This window comes from Colletotrichum gloeosporioides (assembly GCF_011800055.1).
Source record: "Colletotrichum gloeosporioides strain Lc1 chromosome Unknown consensus_91, whole genome shotgun sequence".
Classification (NCBI taxonomy): Eukaryota; Fungi; Ascomycota; class Sordariomycetes; order Glomerellales; family Glomerellaceae; genus Colletotrichum; species Colletotrichum gloeosporioides.
In genome coordinates this window covers 214,891-234,749 of record NW_025544736.1, presented here as the reverse complement: position 1 = coordinate 234,749, position 19,859 = coordinate 214,891, and the positions used below count along the sequence as shown (strand labels likewise).

The 19,859-nt window shown below is 54.2% G+C and overlaps 5 protein-coding genes across 5 annotated transcripts; 2 read left to right on the top strand and 3 right to left on the bottom strand.

Moving 5' to 3' along the window:
* Positions 1-2,510: 2,510 nt before the first annotated feature.
* GCG54_00008218 (NmrA-like family domain-containing protein 1) lies at positions 2,511-3,636 on the top strand (the record flags this gene model as incomplete). The annotated part of the gene is made up of 3 exons (XM_045408189.1): positions 2,511-3,098; positions 3,155-3,502; positions 3,559-3,636. 3 exons carry the CDS (start codon positions 2,511-2,513, stop codon positions 3,634-3,636), a joined length of 1,014 nt encoding a protein of 337 aa, XP_045257923.1.
* A 286-nt stretch (positions 3,637-3,922) lies between these two features.
* Positions 3,923-5,836, bottom strand: GCG54_00008217 (putative serine carboxypeptidase; the record flags this gene model as incomplete). The annotated part of the gene is made up of 3 exons (XM_045408188.1): positions 3,923-5,362; positions 5,415-5,590; positions 5,644-5,836. The coding sequence occupies 3 exons, from the start codon at positions 5,834-5,836 to the stop codon at positions 3,923-3,925; spliced, it is 1,809 nt and encodes a 602-aa protein (XP_045257922.1).
* A 1,841-nt stretch (positions 5,837-7,677) lies between these two features.
* On the bottom strand, positions 7,678-9,194 carry GCG54_00008216 (Acyltransferase LovD; the record flags this gene model as incomplete). Its single annotated transcript, XM_045408187.1, has 4 exons — positions 7,678-7,797; positions 7,857-8,586; positions 8,649-8,928; positions 9,047-9,194. The coding sequence occupies 4 exons, from the start codon at positions 9,192-9,194 to the stop codon at positions 7,678-7,680; spliced, it is 1,278 nt and encodes a 425-aa protein (XP_045257921.1).
* Positions 9,195-10,339: 1,145 nt separating this feature from the next.
* On the top strand, positions 10,340-11,406 carry GCG54_00008215 (uncharacterized protein; the record flags this gene model as incomplete). Its single annotated transcript, XM_045408186.1, has 4 exons — positions 10,340-10,401; positions 10,494-10,704; positions 10,782-10,969; positions 11,022-11,406. 4 exons carry the CDS (start codon positions 10,340-10,342, stop codon positions 11,404-11,406), a joined length of 846 nt encoding a protein of 281 aa, XP_045257920.1.
* Positions 11,407-11,671: 265 nt separating this feature from the next.
* On the bottom strand, positions 11,672-18,345 carry GCG54_00008214 (Non-reducing polyketide synthase hmp3; the record flags this gene model as incomplete). The annotated part of the gene is made up of 2 exons (XM_045408185.1): positions 11,672-17,936; positions 18,008-18,345. Coding segments are annotated over 2 exons (6,603 nt in total), but the record flags the coding sequence as incomplete, so codon positions are not given.
* Positions 18,346-19,859: the final 1,514 nt, after the last annotated feature.

The following is a 19,859-nucleotide window of genomic DNA, read 5'->3' as shown; positions in this document are numbered from 1 at the left end:
GCTGGACATGAAGTCTTGTTCTTTGTCTGTTTGACGGCATCGCCTGATGATTCGCAAAACCGTCATGCCAGTAGCGCAATTCTGCAGGAGCTCGCCCGTGTTGCTAGCGGTGAGTACAACGACGAATTATAAGAAGATATAAGAATACGCATGTGGGAACAGTATCGTAATTGTGTTGCTTGAGTGGTGACTTCTGCTTTCTCTTTTCAGGAGATCTGTGTATCTGATGGTGAATGTTCTGACTGCGCCCTAGGATCGTCGCACGATCCAGCCCAGGTGCTGTTTACTTCCAAGCAACACCCCCAAACATATATACGCGCCGCACGCCTTGGTCGCTTTCGCCTCTGTGGATGCGACTTTCATGATGGATTCGAAACCGCGCCACGTCATAGTGGTACCGAAAGTCTGTACGGCATAATAATCACAGCGACACCAGGCCAGTAAACACCTATTTCATAATAGGACTTGATCATCGCTTACACTGAATTGGTGTGGCTTCTCCTTTGTATCCAGTATTTACCTCTTTAGACGTAGCATACATCACCTTCAAGAATTCTGACCACCCATTCCTGGATTCCCGGATTCGCCGAGAAGCCCTGAGTTCATCACCTAGGTAAAATCCAAACCGACGTGGGAGCAGTCTCTGAACAGTCCGACGAATACAGTGGAGCCTGAATGGCTTGGGCCTTGTCGAGAGACAATACCCATCAGTAAGGTTTATAAATATAAATATGTAGTATGATTTCCTCTAATCGACGGTCTTCATCCTCACCAACATCCGAAACTAACTCAAGTCCTATTTTCATCCAATCTTCGATTTCACCTCAACGAGCCAGCTTACTGATCGTTTGTAACAAACATGAATTATTTTCTTATCATTCATCTCATCTCCTTCATTTTCTGGTCGACCAGTGTTCAGGCTGCTGCAATCAACCCCGGACACATCGTTGCTGCATTGAAGGTTAATTCTCGAGACCCGCATTACCCCGTGAGACCTCCTCATCGCCGATCGTCTCAGCTTTCAGAGGTGCCGCTGGGTTCTGCAAGAGTCGAGCAGTCCACTTCCGATCTCGAAGTCAGACAGCCAGATCATTTGACCCGGCCAGAATACATCGTTGCGTACAACTACAAGAAGCAAGGAGCTAGGTCCACTGAGATAAACCCAGCCCCAGACAACTCAGCGGGCATACTAGAAGACAAGATAGCAAGAAGCCTATCACAAGATGAAAAAGAGGCTGAAGGTAAGGATTTCAAGGTGTTTCTCTCGATTCTCTGAGATATCATTGACCTGTTTTTCCAGATCTCTTGGAACGGGAGTGGCTGCCTCCCAGTCGAAACCCGAGATCTATTTGTAAAGGGAGGAGGGTTTGCGTCCCAAACAGACCCAGCGACAAGCCTCGTGCGATCGACAAATCCGACATCGAGATTTCCGTTCACAATGATGCCCCACAGTCGACTGAGCTGCCTGATATTCAGCAACTCCATACTTCATGGGACCATGACAAGGAACGAAGGACCGTTCCCAACGGGTGGAGTGAGTGCTTCCACACCTGTTTGTCTGCTGAACTATGGATGCTAGCAAAACAGTTGTCACACTGAAGGAGGGATTGAAGGAAGGAAAGGTCGCCTTGAACTTATGTCACTGCCTGCGGTAGGGGAGATTTTCTGCGTGGTTTTCTGAAATTTCTGACGCTCATTTGATGCTATTGTCACAAGCTTGCGAGGTTGTCGCAGTACATCTCTATTGAAACTCATCACATATGTGGCAACACACATGCTTACTCAGATTTTGAATCAATCATTTTCTCTTAGCACGTCTCATAATTTCCTACCCTTAATTAGTGACGAATTGTCTTCAGAGTGAATGTTCCACACTATTCGAAATCATTCTAAGAGACATCCCTATCGTGACTTGCAATAAAACAGATTAACTTTAAGGGTAACCAACTTTAAGCGAGGCAGCAGAAATCATACCCTATTCCGCGTCCGGATTGGCGTCTGTGCCGCCCCCGTACTTAGTGTCAACATGCTAAACCCACATAGGGATCCGCTCCCGATGCGTCTCTGCATCGATGGGCAGATGGTATGACGAGATCCACTCGTATCACATCCAGCATATTTTCTCCCTAGGGCGCCACTGATACCGTCCACACTAGCAATTAGTGTTTCCGACGGAGGCGGCGTCCAGGCCTTGAGCATGTCGTGAAGCGGCGGGGACGGGACCGCAATGGAGGAGGGGCTTCCGCGAACTTTCTCCAGGAGCTGAAGAACTCTTCATCCACCAGCGCGAACACTTCATCCACACCTTTCCATCAGGTTCAAAAATAGCGGCAAATAAGAAAACCGTTCTCGAATTCAGTTCGTAAACCTTCGCATTCCGACCCCATCCCAACCGCCAGATCAGCCCACGATTCGCTCGAGCTTCTCGAACTCTTGGACCCCACCTCTCACCGCCTCACAACTCTGCTTCCCACCATCACGGACCTGTCGACGGGGTCGCACTGCAGACAATGCCCGAGAAGCTCATCACCGTCGTCGGCGCCACTGGAAATCAAGGTGGCTCCGTCGCTCGCCGCTTCCTCGCCGCGGGGTACCGCGTCCGAGGGCTGACCCGCAATGTCTCCTCTCCCGCCGCCACGGCGCTAGCATCCGTCGGTGTGGACGTTGTGCAGGCAGATCTCGAAGATGTAGACTCGCTGAAGGAAGCCTTTCGTGGTGCCCACGTCATCTTCAGTGTGACGAACTACTGGGAACCCTTTTTCCGGCCGGACTGCCGCACAAAGGCCCAGGAGCTTGGCATCTCGTGCCGCAAGTACGCGTATGATGTTGAGTATCGTCAGGGACGTAACATTGCTGATGCCGCGGCGACAACGGTGGACATGCTCGACGACAACGGCTTCTTGGTGTCAACTCTGAGTCATGCAGAGAAGTGCAGCGGGGGGAAGTTCAAGGAGCTGTATCATTTCGATGCAAAGGCCGACATCTTTCCTGGCTACGTGAACGAGAAGTATCCTAGTCTGGCTGCAAAGATGTCGTGCATCCACACGGGTTACTTCTTCACAAGTTACAATATCCTGCCAAACTCCTACTTTGGAAAGGTGAGCTACTCTTGCGCGGCTATTATTATCTGAGTTTCCTGCTAATGCCTCATCAGAACTCTGACGGCACATTCACCATGTCGTTCACCACATCCCCGGAGAAGCCCGTGCCTCACTTCGACCCATCCGGAGATATGGGCAACTTCACGTACGCCGTCTCTCAAATGCCACCCGGCAAAGCCTACATGGCTGAGGGATCAACCTGCACTTGGCCCGAGTTTCTTGAAACTTGGGCTCAGGTGACGGGAAAGACGGCAACTTACAAGCAGGTCACCCCTGAGGAGATGATTGAGGCCACAGGAGAGCGCGATACCGGCATCGAAGTTGCGTACATGTTCTCGTATTCCTCGAACCCTGGATACGATGGTGGCATGGACCTGTTGACGGCCGCTGATATTAAAAAGGTGAGATCGTTCAGAGTCTGCATTGGTGATGGATTCTTGTGGCTAATACCCTTTAGGCGGGCATCGACTGTCAGTTGACTAGTTGGCAGGACTGGGCAGCTCAGAACGACTGGTCTTCTGTGTTGAACAAGTAAAGGCTATGTCTCATAGAGGGGCTGTGGTTATGTTAATGGGGCGTATGGCAAGTATTAGGCGAGGCAATTCACCATACTCAGCTGAAGAACGTTAAGAAACACTCAACACGGGCGTCTTCAGATTAGAAGATGGGCGTGTTATGCGCGTATATCATTATATTCCGATCCCATTATGCGGGATCATTGACTATACACACCCTTTGGGATAGCGAGTCTCCCATCTTGGACAGTAGTCTGTCCCGTCTTTTCAGTGACCGTACTCAAGAGTCTAGCCGAGGCGCTCTTACTAGATACCCAGCATGAACGTCACGAACGCTGCGAACCCAAACGCAAATACCGCCTGTCCACTTCCTGGACCCATTGCAAAACTGCTGCTGTTTTTCGGCACCGGTTGGTTAGACAGAACCCCTCTTCCGGGCTCCATTGACTGCGGGAACATGATGACGGTTCCGTTTCCAACGTCACCGACGGGCATGGACGCGTTTTGGTCAATGGTCAACGGAGTCGTCGACTCGAACCCGTCTCTCCTGCCAACCAACACCTCAACGCTTCTGAATGCGACTGAGGGCATGTCCGCGGCGACAAAATGACCCGCCTGGGAAACAGCGATGTATGTCAGTCCTCGTTCCGAGTGTACCGTACCCATGACACCAGCACCGGCAATGTTCTCCGGGTTGTCGTTGGAGTGGTAGGGAACGTATAGCGGGGCTGTCGGCTTCATCTGGAATCCCATCTGCCCACCCCATGTGAGGTTCTGAATCGTCAACAACGTGCCGTCATCGATTAGCACGTAGTCCCTGGTGCCATGGGCGAGGATAACGTTCCGGGTTTTATCGATGACGTTGGGAAGAACAGGCTGGCTTCCAGGCCCATCCAAGATCGAATTATCCGTGCTGTTTTGGAACACTGGAATATCGGTGCAGAATTTCCACTCCTTATCCATCGGCGCGTTGATGGCCTTCTTCACGTCGTCGCGGTTGAAGTAGGGTTGTCCGGAGCCCCTGGGCCTGTACATGGCACCATCACTGAAGCCGAGCGGGTCATACTTCAGTGGGCACCCATCCGTGATAGTGTACACACTGAAGCAAGGGTTCGTCTGCTCCGCGGCTTCCCCAATCATTGTCCAAATGTCGCACTCTGTCTTGACCTCTCCATTACCATCGACACCTGGAGGCACAGCGGGCTGGAGACCAGAAGGGGGGAAGACAAGGTACTTGCGCATGTAGTCTGCGTAGCCACATTTATCGTTGACGTCCCTCAATGTCTTGCGAAAGGTGTCGTTGAAGGCAAACACATGCTCCCAACGGTCTGCGAAGGCGAGAGCGGGGATTTCTTCTCCGATGCTGTCAACCGAGTACGTCCCGTCGAAGATCTGCATGCCGCCGACATTGAAGTAGTCCTTGTCGTTGGAGTCGATCATGACGCTGGCGATGTACGGGCAGTACATGCCACTGTATGAAGATCCTGTGACGTAGATCTTGAACCCCTTCAAGTCAAATGTGTCGATGAAGTTGCGCCACCAGCTGAGAAATTGGCGTGAGACGTCGAACTCGTCTTTCGCCGTGGGTGTGCCCGTTGAGAATCCAGCACCAACAGGTTGATCGATCCACACCACGTTCGTGATGCGATGCCAGCTCCATTTGTTCCTGATAGGCCTAAACATTCCTGGCTGCCAGAGAATAGGACCATTCTCCGAGAGAAGTTCACCGGTTGAAGAGCAGCCGGGCTGTGACAGCAGAGTCAGCACCATTAAATTGCCTGAGAACATCCTGACCTACGCCACCAGTGAGCCAGATTACAATCTCCTTCTCGGTCTCCTGATTCTCAGACGGGAAGAACCAAAAGTACAACTTCTCGCTCGTGTCATTGTTGGCGTGAATCGGAATCAATCCTGCATAGGACTCGCCGACATCCCAGTCCACTTCGGGGATCTTGGTGCCGTTCACGACGAACTCTATGAGACGCGTCAGTATCTAGGTTGATCTTGTCATATTCGCGCAGGTTTACTTCGAGTCTTATCAGTGAGGAATTTCGGCTCCCTCGCAGCCTTAGAATTGGAGATGACATCTTGCACCACGTTCTGCTGGCCTCCCGCCGGTTCCGGATACAGTTTCTTCGCCGCCGCAGGGCGGTACTGCTGCAGATTCAACGTCGCAGTGACGGCTGAAGGCAATAAGAGAAGCGTCTGAAGCCAGTGCATCTTGGCGGATCTGTGGTTTCGTCGTTCGAGCTTCGTCGTGACTTCTTCCCGTGCTACATCGACATCTGCAACCCCCTTAACGATCTTACCCAAAAGGCAAAGAAAGTCACTGGGCTCCGCGGGGACTTTTATGAAAGGCAGCACCCCAGGAACCTTAATCATCTTCGGAAGGGTGCGATGCGCGTTTCAAAACAGCCGATGAAGGGTTTAAGCTCGGACGTAGGAGCCCGGAAGAGACACATATCAGTGTCACCTCAACTTGCGTTTCGACCGAGCTTATCTCACATGGCGTCGGATCGTCGAGCGGGGGTGCCTGCCAAGAGCCGTGATTTGGGAAATACTTTTGCTGCTTTCGGGAGCGGATTTGATGGATCACCCTTGATCGCGACCTTCGAAACGCCGTCATTTGTGGGATTTGGCGGGCATTAGGGTCCTTGGGAGCAACCACCACAATTTAGCTTATTTGGACCCCAAACCCGCAACGTTTCGATAGACGGCAGACGCCGCTTTTCACCGAGGGGACATTTGACAGAACTAGCGGACACGGGTTGCTCCCGGTGAAGTCGGGATGAAGGTTCGCGGGGATTTAGCGTGGAAGCCAATTGCCGCCGCCCGCAGTCCCGTTGTCTGAATTTCTCACGATAACCATAACGATGGGTTTCACTGACCCAAGCTTGCCTATCTTGGCTATGAGACTCGCATTCTATTGCAAGTGCCGGCGTAGGGGTCAAAGGTCGGTTCCGATGACCGCTACCAATTGAGGCCTCGACAAGACTTGCAGCCACTGAGCTACCGTCCGATCGGCTTCTGCATAGTCGCCACCTGCGTTATCCGAGGGTGGACAACTCGTCCCATGATTCTTCCATGTGCACATCTTTCCATCCACCTTCCGATAACACGCTTTTCGGAATGCGAGATGTAAACCGCCTCGTTTTACTCTAATTGAAAGACATGACCTAGCCGCTGATTCCGCATGCGATGCGAAAGGTTGAGAAAGTCTAGGTTCAACACAATTTCTGCCCAATAGCTTCACGATAGTACCTGCATATCTTGTCTGTCTCCACATCACATCGAGATTGACCCAGGGGCTCTTGGTATCCGAGGGTGATTATTATTCAAGGCCCGAACCGTTGGATCAGCGAGCTTAATCACATTTGGGTTTCATCAGCATGCCTCCAAGAAGATGATCTGTATGGACGGGCAACCTGATGAGAAGGATTAAGCCCCTCATAGCTGGCAACTTAAGGTTTAGCGATAGGAAAGACGCGAGTGTGACCACTTCACCGTACAAAATGGAGATACTGCAGTCATGATAATAGGTTGGAGCTTTTCTTGCAATGATCACTAATTGAACCACATGACTCTATGTAAAATGAGATCAATATCAACTAGAGTTTTACTACGCGGTAAACACCCTTTTTAGCCTCCCCGTTGAGCACAAGACGTTCTTTTACGATTCGAATGGGCCAATAAAAAGGATATTAGCAAAGTACAACCAAGGTATCTGCACCAATACGTACTTACACACTTATTCTCTGAAACTACAATCATTGGACAATAGCCGTAGGCGTAGTGAGGATGCTTTCGTGGCTGCAGACAACCTACACATTGCTACCACATCACCACATGAATCGATGTCATACCCAGCAACCGCAAAAGAAAATAGCTTGCAAGTTTCAAATGACAAGATCAGTAATCTGAGCCTGTTTCACGCATGAAATCAAGAGAAGAAATGACGGATTCGTCGTTCATATTAGCATTCCAGCCAAGTACTTTTAGTTGCATAGTGTTGCTAGTCAGGCACTTCTATCAGTACCGGCCCTATTGCCAGGCAAACAATGTCACAGCAAAGAATACATAGCCTTCTCAAAGGTGTGCACAAGCCCCTCTTCGATAGGAGTGCTGTATGGGGAAGTCTGGAATGCCACGATGGTGCACAGTCCCGCGGCAGGGTCGATTTGCTGTTCCGTAGATGTAAGCCTTCCAACCCCATCCGCACGAAAGGAAGCGCAGTACTTACCAATCCAACGTTCCATCCGCAGTTGATGGACATAGACCCCTTACGGCGCCATTTGTCTCCATCCAGATCCTGCATGATCACAATAGCTCCGAACCCGAAGTTGCGGCGCAGGCTCGGCCACTGTGGCAGCGGATAACCATAGTTGATAAACCGGATGACCTTGTTGAAGTGCTCATTCATCCCGCGCTCCATCGTCTCATTCAGGGCAGGCTGGAACATCTGGTCAACTGTCTCGGGCTTCAGTAGAACGCCGTCGCGCTTCAGAAGGGAGTGCATCAGGGTCATGAAGGCGGCCGGGCTGGCGAACATGCCCGAGCCAGCGTAACACTCCTCCGGGAACTTGCGGAAGAAGATGGTGTCGTCGTAGTGCAGCTTGCCGTCCTCGGGGCTGCGCTTCGTCAGGTCCGCCCGCCGCGCGAGCAGGTCGGGCCGCTGGTGAAGCTTGAAGGTGATGTCGGTAATGCCCAGCGGCGCGCAGATATTTTGCTGCATGTAGCTCTCCAGGTCCATTCCCGTTGCTCGCTCGACCAGCTTACCGGCCCAGTCGATGTTGGTGCCGTGGACCCACTCGGCGCCCGGGTCGCCGACGGGGGGCGCGGCCAACGGGTCGGGAATGTCGGTCTCACCACCGATAGGCAACGGGTACGTCGAGTAGCCCTTGGCGCAGTATTCGCGCAGAAGAGGACTGATAGGCACGTGTGAGATGCCCGAGGTGTCCGTGAGCATGTGCCTTTTTGATCGCAAGAAGTCAGTGATGGCCGGGCGATGAGTATCGGTCATGGAGAAATTAACCTGAGAGTGATGATTCCATTGCGGTCCCTCATGATGGGCTTGCCCTCGGCATCAAAGCCAGCCAAGACCTTCATGCTGGTTAGGTCGGGGAGGTACCTCTCCACGGTCTCGTCTAAGTCAATGAGACCGCGCTCGACGCACTGCAGGGCCATGACCGTGCCGACTAGCACGCTTGCCTGGCCCATTCTCATGATTGTGTCTGATTGCATCGGAGGCAACGTCCCGTTCTCGTCTGGTCGGACGGACCTAGATCCAAAAGAGCGAACATAGTCAATTTTGCCTGAAGAGCAACGACTCGAATGTCAGTTAACTTGCCATGGTCTTGACTGCTGTTCACGAGTCGGGTTTGATAATGGTTTGATAATTTCGCTAAGTGAATACATGTATGGGGAGCCTACCGGTCACGTCTTTCGCAATCACCACGGCACCCGGAATCTGGCCCGATTCTACACTCGACTTGAAGGCCGATTCCATTTCTGAGACCATGTTGCCGCTTGTAGTTGCGGCAACTGCCTGGTCTGCGGGAAGGGTTGTTGCGGAAGCCATTCTGAAAACAGGTCGCAGCAGTTCCTTGCTTCTACTCGGTCAATGTGAACAGCTTTAGGATGACAATGTCGAGTTGAGGTGTGTGCGCGACGGGTAAAGAGCTGCGGGTTGAGGCAATCGACTCCCAAGCAATGCTAGTTGCTTTGACACTCTTATGCCGGGGGACTCGCAATACGTCGTAAACCTCGCTCCACAGATCTACGACTTCATTGAGCCTCTGACCGCACTTTCCGAGCCAAGGTTGCTGCCCGTCCCGAGATGCCCACCGTCTCCATGCCAATCTGTAGCAAATGAGGGCTTTGAACTCATGTAGATAGTAGTGAGTCAAGTCCCTTGCACGTGCTTGTAAATGCCTCTGTAACCCAGTGCGAACCAAATGTCACAACTCAGTTGTACGGTTCCTCATACAGACCCAACGATACCCCTGATGTTTTTGGTTGTGGACTCACGAAAGCGAGGCTCTTGCACGTGCTTACACAGTGGCTGTCATTTGAACGAGTCAATCACAGAGACAGCTGTTGTACCGGTACATCTTTCGGTTTGTATGGGCCCTAGAGAGACTAGGTACAAGGGACCCTCCGCATTTGAAGATCTGCAGTCGCTCCCCCCGTTGAGGGGCTCTTGGGGTATTGAATTTCTACCGACTATTTGTCCGTGCCTTGGTGCCCCGCGAGGCAGTTCCTAATTTTTTCATATCGAGGAATATACTCCCGAAGAACTTACTAGATATTTTAGGCATGTACAAGTTGCTATGATGAGAGGTTATTTGCGAGACTGCAGGTATCAACGTTTTAAGGCTTGCGGTCTTAACAGGAAAACATATCCCGCGAAGTAAGCCGAGAGGTTGACCTGCGTGAATTATGTAATTACTTCATTCTTTCTCAATGCAGTTTGGGTATCGCGGAATTCCATGATAAAGACTTACAAGTTATGGCCATGGAGCCCCTGACTCACTGTACATCAGTACCTTGAACACACGGGGCCGGGGTCTCGGTCTCCGAGAAGACCGGGAAGAAAATACAAAGAAGTCGGCCAGCCTTGATAGATGCCACTCACCGTGTGTCTTACGACTAGTGTACCTCAGCGTCGTTTTTTGTTTCCTTCCCCGTAACATTGCTTGGTGTTTTCACGCAATTCATCACAAAATGGGCCAAGGTCACTCGAGGCCCAAGCCGGGCACAAAGTTCCGTGTTATTGGTGCAGGCATGTACGTATTTCATCATCATTATCAATCTCAAAGACCCTATGGCCATAAATGATTGCAAAAAAGCTAAACATGTGAGTTTGATCATATCCTAGGTCCCGAACCGGCACCAAGACCTTTGCACAAGCCCTAGAGACTCTCATCGGCCCTGTTCATGACGGCGGCGCTGAGGGCCTCGTGGGCACCGCGGAGGTGCGGAAGCGGTGGCTCGAGGTCATGGAGTTAGCGACCAAGAAGGATAAGACGCTGCCCGAGAAGAAGCGCCTGGAATGGCTGCTTGCCGAACTCATGGAGGGGTACTCCGCGGTAGGTCACCGCAAACTTGAGGCAAACCACAACTTGACAAGAACAATTCTTGCTGACCATTCCCCGGGGGCCAAAAGACCGTTGATGCTCCGTGCATCTGGCTCGTTCCGGAGCTTCTAGAGCTGTATCCAGATGCCGTCATAATCGCAACCACCCGAGACAAAGAGTCTTGGTGGAAGAGCGCGGAAACGATCTCCAGTCTTGTCGATTGGCCGTGGCTGCCCTTCTTCGCTCGGCCGCTTCCTGTGCTAAACTCATTCGTCACGTATGTGCTCTGTCTTGGCAACAACCGAACCTTACTGACTCTTTCGGACAAGATGGGGCCCGCTCGTCGAGAAAACGTGCGTCTCCCGCCTGGGTTTCAAGGGTTTCCAGTGCGCCGAGGTGTTGGAAACGCACGAAGCGTTCTTGCGCAGGGTTGTGCCGCCGGAGAAGCTCTTCTTCTACCGAGTTCGTGACGGCTGGGGCCCACTGTGCGAGATGCTCAAGCTGCCGGTGCCGGCGCAGCCGTTCCCGCATAACAACAAGCCCGAGGACGTGAAGATGGTTGGCCGCATCGTGGTCGCAGTCGGATCGGTGGCGTGGGGAGTTGTCCTCGGGGGTGCGTTTACATGCACCTGGGTTGCCTGGAGATTGGGGTCGACGCTGCTGAGCAAAATGGGGAACGGAGGGTTCTTGAAGTTGCTTGATACAATCCGATGACCGCCGACCACTGCTCTAGCTTCTAGAAAAGATTTCATATTGGCTATTGAACTTGTTGAAACATGCATCCATGGATACTACAAACTGCTCCTTGCCACATTCAAACGATTACTCTCATTGATTCAAGACTAAAATACCGTTGAAAATTGCCAGACTTCATCAGTGACACATTTCAGGACAAGGGAACCAAGTTAAAAGCCGACAAAAATACACTATTATCTAAACAAGCTTCCTTCCCGCTAATCTTGCTTCATTGGGCTGTTCACTAAGTTGAAGAGCTTTTCTTTCCAAGCACAAACCTGACACCCCTGTCCAGTGACTCCGCCAAGCGATGCGCCCGGGTAGGAGCAATAGCGTCATGATGGTCCCCCTCAACAGCCAAGCACACCATATTCTTGCCTACCTCGCCGTTCTCACCGGCACCTACATACTTGTCCCAGCCACCAGGGCCCAGGTCCGTTTCGGACTTTTTGTCCGGCAGGCTCCACGCCACTGCGCCCAGCTTCGGGTTCTCCATGAACCCCGGATACGACTCAACAGGGTAGCTCATGTCGGCGAGCTTGGCGACGAGCTCAGGCCGGCGCCGCCTGAGACGGCTCACCATGCCTCCCTTGCACCAGACGACGGCGGCGGGAATGCGAAGAACTGATCCGGCGTCTGCTAGGGACGGCGGGTGGTAATCCAGAACGCACGTGAACATGGCGCGCAGGTGCTCCGTGATGTCGAAGCCCGGGGTATTACCGATGAAGTGCTCTCCCGAGGTGGTGAAGAAGACGGGCCAAGTCTCCTCGTCCGACCAGGCTGCTGCTGATGGCGGCGGCGGCGGGAGAGGACAGCGCATGTCCAGTATCACGATGCCGGCCACGCGCCGCCCTTGTGCCAGGAGTTGGCGGCACATTTCATAGCAGAACAGAGACCCACCGGAGAAGCCGCTGATAACAATGGTGTCCTCTTCGGCTTCGGAGAGGCCAGCATTGGGCTGAGTCTCGATGAGAGCTTCCACCATGATCTTGGCAACGCCGACAATGCCAACCTGTGTCGTCATCCGTGACGGGCAGCGCAGGAAGGGTGAGTCGATGCCGTAGACAGGTAGGGGAAATTGGCGGCGGAGCAGATGGATGTAGGTGGCGATGCTACCACCGCCATCACAGACCAAGTACAGGCGCCCCTTGCCAGCCTGTGGTCGTCCTTGCAGCATGGTAATTCGGGCTTTTGGAAGAGGCTCATCGCTGGTGGTCTTTTCATCAACTACCGACGAAGATGACGACGACTCCGGGGTGCGCTCGGCTACAGGTGTCCCTCCGGAGGCCGTGGAATCACCAGTTTGAACAGAAGGTGTGGATACCGTTGTGTTCTGTTGTTCCATCTGTTGTTCTTTCTGGTTTGGTGTCTCCTTCTCTTGTCTCTGTGGTTGTTCTTGTGGCTTTGGTGTACCAAACGACTGGACAAGGTGACCTATCGTCGGATACTCCAACATGAACAGTGGAGACAGTGGATAATCCGACTTCTCCTTAACCCGGGTACAGATCTCCACGGCCATGATGGAGTCCACGCCCAGGTCAGCCAGCGCGGCATCATCAGTCAGCTCCGTCGTGTCTAAGCCTGTCTCTTCAGCAATGCTCTCGAGGATGACTGAGAGCAAGCCGACCTTGGCCTGGCTAGGGGCTTGTTGGCTGCTATCATCGGCGAAGGCTTGGTCTTGATCCGGCAATACAGAGAGCGGCTTGGCCCTCGTCTCATTCTCCGTCTTGGCCACTATCATGTCGGAAGCCTTTGCCGGTGGAAGCGTCTGCCCTACATTCGCGACGCCTCCACCAGCCTTTTCTGGTCGGCCCTGGTCTTGATGCTGCCTGCCACCCGACCCAGGCGCCAGATTTTGCAATAAAGCCGCGTTGGGCACCTCGTGGAACCTCATCCGCCAGGTCCTCATGACCAGCCTGTCAGCATCGTCAAAAACAACGACCTCGCAGACGGCCGAGTCAGCTTTCCTCTCAGAGACACGCGCGTATGTCCAGTACGACCGACCAGGCTCAATCTTCGCCATCTGCTCGAACCGTTCGAGGCTATCCATGATGTAGCTCGAGCTCGCGCCCGTCCGAGAGGAGACCCGGCTAGGATGACAGTTGACCAAGAAACCGGCTAGATGTGCCAGCGCTTCGCCGCAGTAAGGGGATCCCGCCACAAAAGTCACGTCAGCGGGGTCGCGGACAGGTACAACTTCGGCCACCGCCTCCGAAAAGTCGTCCGAGACGAACGCCTCCCTGATGCAACGGTAATTGTCAGACGCGTACTGGACGGCACGCGAGAAAAGAGCGTAGAAGATGCTCGCTGGCAGTCTGCTGCTGCAAGACCGCTGCACCTCAAGCATTCTCGCCCTGATATAGAAGGAGTCCGACTCAGCGTTGGGCTGAATGCCGTTGTGGACTACGACGTCGCAGCGGCCCAGGTCGAACGAGCGTGCTGACGACCGAGACAGCGCCTTGAACGAAACTTGGACAACACCCTCCGACTCGATGACAGCTGTGGCGTGAAGCTCACCATCCGGACCAACGATGCTGGCCGTGAGCGGACGTTGCAGATTGGCTTTCTGGAGACTGAAGCGTTCCATGATGTTGAAGTTATCGTCCATCTTCCTGCCGTTGCGGTGCTCAAGCGCGCACTTGGCTGCGACAAAGGCGGCCTCGCTGAAGACGGAGCCGGGGCAGAGACCTACGCCTTGCATACGGTGACCTTCCATCATGGCAAGGAGTCCTGGGATTGCAATCGAAGCGCCGACGGTGACGCGGGTCTTGCCATCCTTGTCTTTGGTCTTGTCCACGATGTACTGCGCACAAGTGGATATGATGGGCTGTTGGCGAGCTAGATGTCCCGGAGCACCATCATCACGAGCAGCAGGCCCATCTACCAACTTTTTCTCCTTGTAGGCAATCCAAAAGTCCTTGGTATCCCAGGAATACGAGGGCAATGTGAGTAGCTGGAGGTTCTTCTCAAATGGCGCGTGGAGCAGGAGCCAGTCCGGATCGCAACCGTTCACGTACAGGCTGGCCAGACACTCCGAGATACCCACCCAAGGACTCGAGCCGGCAGCCTTCAGCGTCGATACGACATGGCCAGTCGGCGGCGAGATAGTCTCCTGAACAAATGCGCCGCACACCTGGCTTGGCCCGATCTCGAGCCAAACCGGGTTACTGTCCTTGAACTTAGCCTGGACGGCATGGAGCGCGCCGACAAAGTCGACGGGGTTTCGAGCTTGCTTGGCAAGGTATTCAGGACCGAACTGGAGACTTCCTGCGGCAGCATTCTCGTCCACAATAGAGGCTAGTAGCGTCGAGGCTACGGGCACCTTTGGCGGCAGGGAGTATGTGATGCCAGGACCAGATGCGAGCGCCACGAAGTAGTCCAGGATAGCGTCGACCTGAAATGAGTGGAAACCGAAAGGCAGCGGAAGTACCTTTGAGCGCGTCTTCTGCTTCATGAGCGCTCCCTGGAGTCGTGCGACGGCGTCGACTGTCCCGCTCACAACCGACGCGCTGGGACTGTTGAGGCAAGCAACTGAGCACTTGTCGGCATCAAGGCCCAGATCCCTGAGCAGATCTTGCACGGTGTCTGCGGGTGCCGCAATAGCGAGCATGGCGCAGACACCTTGGCTGTTACACTTTTGCATGGCCAACGCGGCGCGAGAACCGACGAGGTAGAGGGCGTCAGCGAGTGAGAGCACGCCGGCCACATGCAGGGCAGCATACTCGCCCAAGGAGTGCCCCATCACAAGATCCGGCTCGACTCCCAAGCGCCGCCAGAAGGTAGCGAGACCGATTTCCAGCGCCAGCACGGCGAGCTGCGTCTGCGCCGTACTCCAAGCCCCACTTCCGATCCCGGCTCCGGCCCGTGCCCCGCTTCCAGCTCCGGTGATGATGTCCAAGAAAGGTGGGAATCCGAATCCGCTGCGGATGTGCTGGCAAAGGTCCACAGTGTCCCTAAAGACTGTGCTAGTCCGATAAAGCTCGGCGCCCATGCCGGCATAGTGTGAGCCCTGGCCGGTGAAGACGAAGATTACGGGCGATGTCTTGGTTGTGGTCGGCTTGGAGTCAGACTCCAGTGCCTGGACAAGCTCTTTTGTAGAAGATGCGACACAGGAAAAGCGGAAAGAAGCCTGGTGGACCCTTCGGGCCGTGGTCGTGTATGCAACGTCCTCGATACGGACGGATGGGTTCGCAGCAAGCCATCTTGCCAGGCGGGATTTGTTGGCTTGATGCGACGCGGCCGTGTGTGCCGAGAGCACAACAACGTGTGCTGATCGCGGGTCAATTTCAGTGCTAGAAGTTACGGCCTTTGTGTCCGGGCCTTGAAAATCTTCCACCACCAAGGCTGTGTTCCCGCCCGCAGCGTCGAAGTTGTTGACCAGAATACGCCTTCTCTTCCCGCTCTCAGGACGGAACGGGGCGGCCTTGCTCAGAATTCTGATCTTATTATGCTCCAATGATGGGAACTGCTTGTTGAGGGCGTGCGGCATATCAGCCTGTGGCGGCAGCATCTGTTTCTGGAACATGAGGATGGCCTTGATCACCGAAGCAACTCCAGAGGACGCTTCGCTGTGACCGATGTTCGCTTTCACAGATCCAACCGTCAGGGGCTGGTCTGCATCTTCGCCGTCGGCCTCCTCCTTACCCCCGGCCGGCGTCCTGCGTCTCCGGCCCAACACATTCGCGACGGCTGTCATCTCACATGGGTCGCCAACAGGAGTCGCAGTACCATGCATTTCAGCGTACGCAATATCCCGCGGGCTGAGACGCGCCTGTCGCAGCGTCTGGCGCAGCACGCGTTCCTCGGCCCCTGAATCTGACTGAGTGAGGAAGGCCGAGTTGCCAGCTTGGTTGCGCGCTGAGCCGGGGATGACGGAGAGGATACGATCATTGTGGGCGATGGCGTCAGCAAGACGCTTCAGCACCACGACACCTACAAACTCTCCGCGGCAGTACCCCTGAGCATCATCCCGGAAGGTCCGGCAGTTGCCTGTGTCCGAAAGCACACCTGCCTTGCTCAGCAGACACCATCCATGTGGTGAGGCCAGCACGTTGGCGGCACCGGCAACCACCATATCGTGGTCGCCCGCCAGCAGACCCCGGCAGGCTAGGTGGATGAGCGAGAGTGAGGTCGAGCAGGCCTGGTCGATGGAATATGTCGCGCCCTCCCAACCGTAGTGGAAGGCGACACGGCCACCTGCAAAGGGTCTCGCGAGGGCTTGTAGTGTGTATGCGTCGCAGCCTTTCTCATGGTGCGCCGTCTCGTACCCGTCCACGTTGCTCTGGCCGAAGAGGACGGAGATGCGACTCGGATCCACGGCCTTTGTTTTGCCGCATGAATAGCCTGCCGACTCCAGCGCCTCATGGCACGCCATCTGGAATAGCCGGCTACCTGGGTCCATGATGAGAGCCTCGCGTGGTGACACGCGGAAGAACCGCGAATCGTAGTGTCCCGGCTTGTCGAGGAAGCATCCCATCTTGCACGTTGACACACAGTTGGGGCTCTGCTTGGTTTGGAAAAGCTTGTCAGCGTCGAACCGTCCTTGGGGGATCTCACGCGCGATATCGCGACCGGATTCGATGATGTTCCAGTATTCCTCCAGGTCGTCGCACTCGGGGGCACGTCCGGCCATGCCCACCACGGCAATACGCCCTTCGTAGCTGTCTACAGCTTCCTGCGATCTCGATTCATGATTCTCGCTCCCGAGTTCGGTGTGCTGTGCGACCGAGACCCGTCTGCCTGTTGCCTTGAGTTTGCTGGTGAGAGAGCCGGCGAACCACGTCGGACCTATTATCGAGAGTTGCACGCCTTGGCAAGACTCTGCGCCGAGATGGCTGTTCAACCTTTTCACCATGTCCACCAAGTCAACCGGTCTTGAAAAGGCATAGTCTGCCACGCTCAGAAGCAGCTGACCCCAATTTGCGTAGGTGGGAAGAACGGTATCGTCGTCTTCATCGGAAACCCGAAGGCCCCAAAGTTGAGATCCCGGATAAATAGACTTGGAATGGAGGGCTGAGTTTCCGGCAATGTACTCGCGATGTGATTGTGAAAGCTCGTGGTTGTGCTGCATCGAGTAGATAGGAAGCCTCTGCGTGGCGACATCTCCCAGTCTAGAGTCCTTTAAACACGCGTCGAGCACCGAGGGAGGGCCGACAACGGTGCCCCAGTGGTCGCCTCGGATGCCCACCCGCGCTCTCTTCAGGCTTGGGACTTTGCTGCTCTCCTGGATCTGGTGAAGGATGCCGTCCAGCTTCTCGGGCGTGATGCCCACGACGGCACAGCCCCATGAGGAGGAGCTGCCGCTGCCGCCGTCTTCCACAGCTCGTGAGACCTGCCCGGCAACCTCGCACAGGCGACATACGAACCCAGCAGTGACGACGCTGGCTTCACGGAGCGACTCGAAGTCGTCTGATATGACCAGGACCGCGGCGTTGATCAGACCTCCTGAGATGCCCAGCCCCTCGGGTCTGGGATTCGCTTTCAAGGCGTCTGGTGAATCATGGACCCATCTGAGTCACAGAATTAGCACCTTGATCTGTATGCACCTTGGATCGGATCGGATCGCATCTATCGTACGCACCTTAAAAGAATAACAGCCCGCACAATGTATGACATGATACACTGCACAAACCCAACATCGTCATCATGATCGCGATATAAGTCCGCGACTTCCTGAACACTGGAAAAGATACCACTAGGCCCCAGACTGTTCCGGATCTTGGGGTGCATATGCCGCGTCTCCGCCCGGACGGCCGACGCCACGTCGTCTAAGAACAGCCGGAGCCAGGCGCATTTGCCGGCCTGCTCATGGATGCGGTCGATCGACTCGAGCCACGGCTCCGTGTAGCCTCCGAAGAGGAGGATCGTTGGTGTTGGCGTTACCACCGTCATTGTGTGCTCAGGAAGGTGGTGTTCTTGCTCTGAGCCTCGTGTTGAATGTCTCCCTCAGCAAGACGGGCTAAACTCTGATACCATTCAAGAGTTGTTGATGTTGTTGGTGGAAGTGGGCGGGCGGTCAAGGTCGAAGCTCGTCTGCACGTGTTGCTCGTCGTGAAACCACCCCTGATCAGCACGAGGACGTTTTGCGAGTCCAAGACGTGCGAAGTCGTGATAACTGACAGTCGGGCTTTTCGGAACTCCGAAGTTTTCTTAACAAAAGAATAGATTAATATGTGAGTCGTATCATTTCAACCATGATATTCAGGTTCACGTAAGACCCGCTTACGTTCTACGGTATCGAATAGCCCCATAATCGGCTCACGACGTTCATGGGTTCATATCAGTCTGCAGAACAAGACCGGCAGGTTGACGACGCAATCGTAGCTTAATTGCCTATCACTTTTCACAAGAAACAGGTTCCACATAACCACTGACTCTGACGGGCGTATCGTTACCGCTTGTGAGCAGAGAGCATCTTGAGTTGCAAAACTAGCGCAGGACCCAATTTCGATGGAACCCACACGTGTTAGCTACGGCCAATTACCAGCACAGTATTACCCTATGCGTAGGGCGTAGTCGCAAGCAGATTGCAACCCCCCAACTCTAGTGTACTGCGTACGTAGGGAGGAGAGCCAAGCACTCGGACTGGACCCGTTGCCGGCCCGAGCAGCCGAGTCAGGCACGCAGAACTTCTACTGCTCTAGGCCCGTGTGCTTGCCGTATAGTACGCCCGCGGTCAGAAAGTCCGGGGTGCATTGCTCGGCGGAACAGACCCCATTCGCCACGGACAGGCCGTTCGAAGGTTGCCCTGGTCGATATGGGGTTGGCTGCACTCACACTGTGGAATGTATGTGTACTTACACAACTTCGAACCATGGGCCCTAGGAGAAAGAACAATCAACATCCACTTTCACTAACCCCTCCTACCCGCAGTACTACCCCGTACAAACGCACTGTTGATCGTCCGAAACTCTATGTCGACCAGTTGCGAGAAAGAGAATTCTGCCGATTGATTGCCCGTGCCCTGTAGCTGCTCTTCACCGAAGGTGGGAGTTCGTCGGACCCCGAGAAGGATAAAACCTCTCCCGCCGGAACATCAACAACGGTCGTCCCGAAGGTGGATAGCTGCCGGTTGCTACTTCGCAGATCCCTCTCCCGAAACGGCGTGGTCTCTTGCCCCGTGCAAGTCGTCTACAATCTAAGTGGCCATGCTAACTCGGTGAGCCCCTCGGAATATAATCTCAGGATCGTGGGGTCTGGAAGTTTGAGTATGAATCATGTTCGATGATAGAATGTGAGATTCCTGAAAGTCATCGTGGAACTTGGGGTATGGGACCCTCTCTGCTTCTGCTACGCACGTATGCAGCTCTGGTCGCAGGGTCTAGCCTCAGGATACCTGGCCGAGTTCATGTTGACATTATTCGCTCAAGATAGTCGGTCATCGCGAGTGGGCATCGGGGGCCCTTTAGAATGCGTTGCCAGTTGCCGTGATA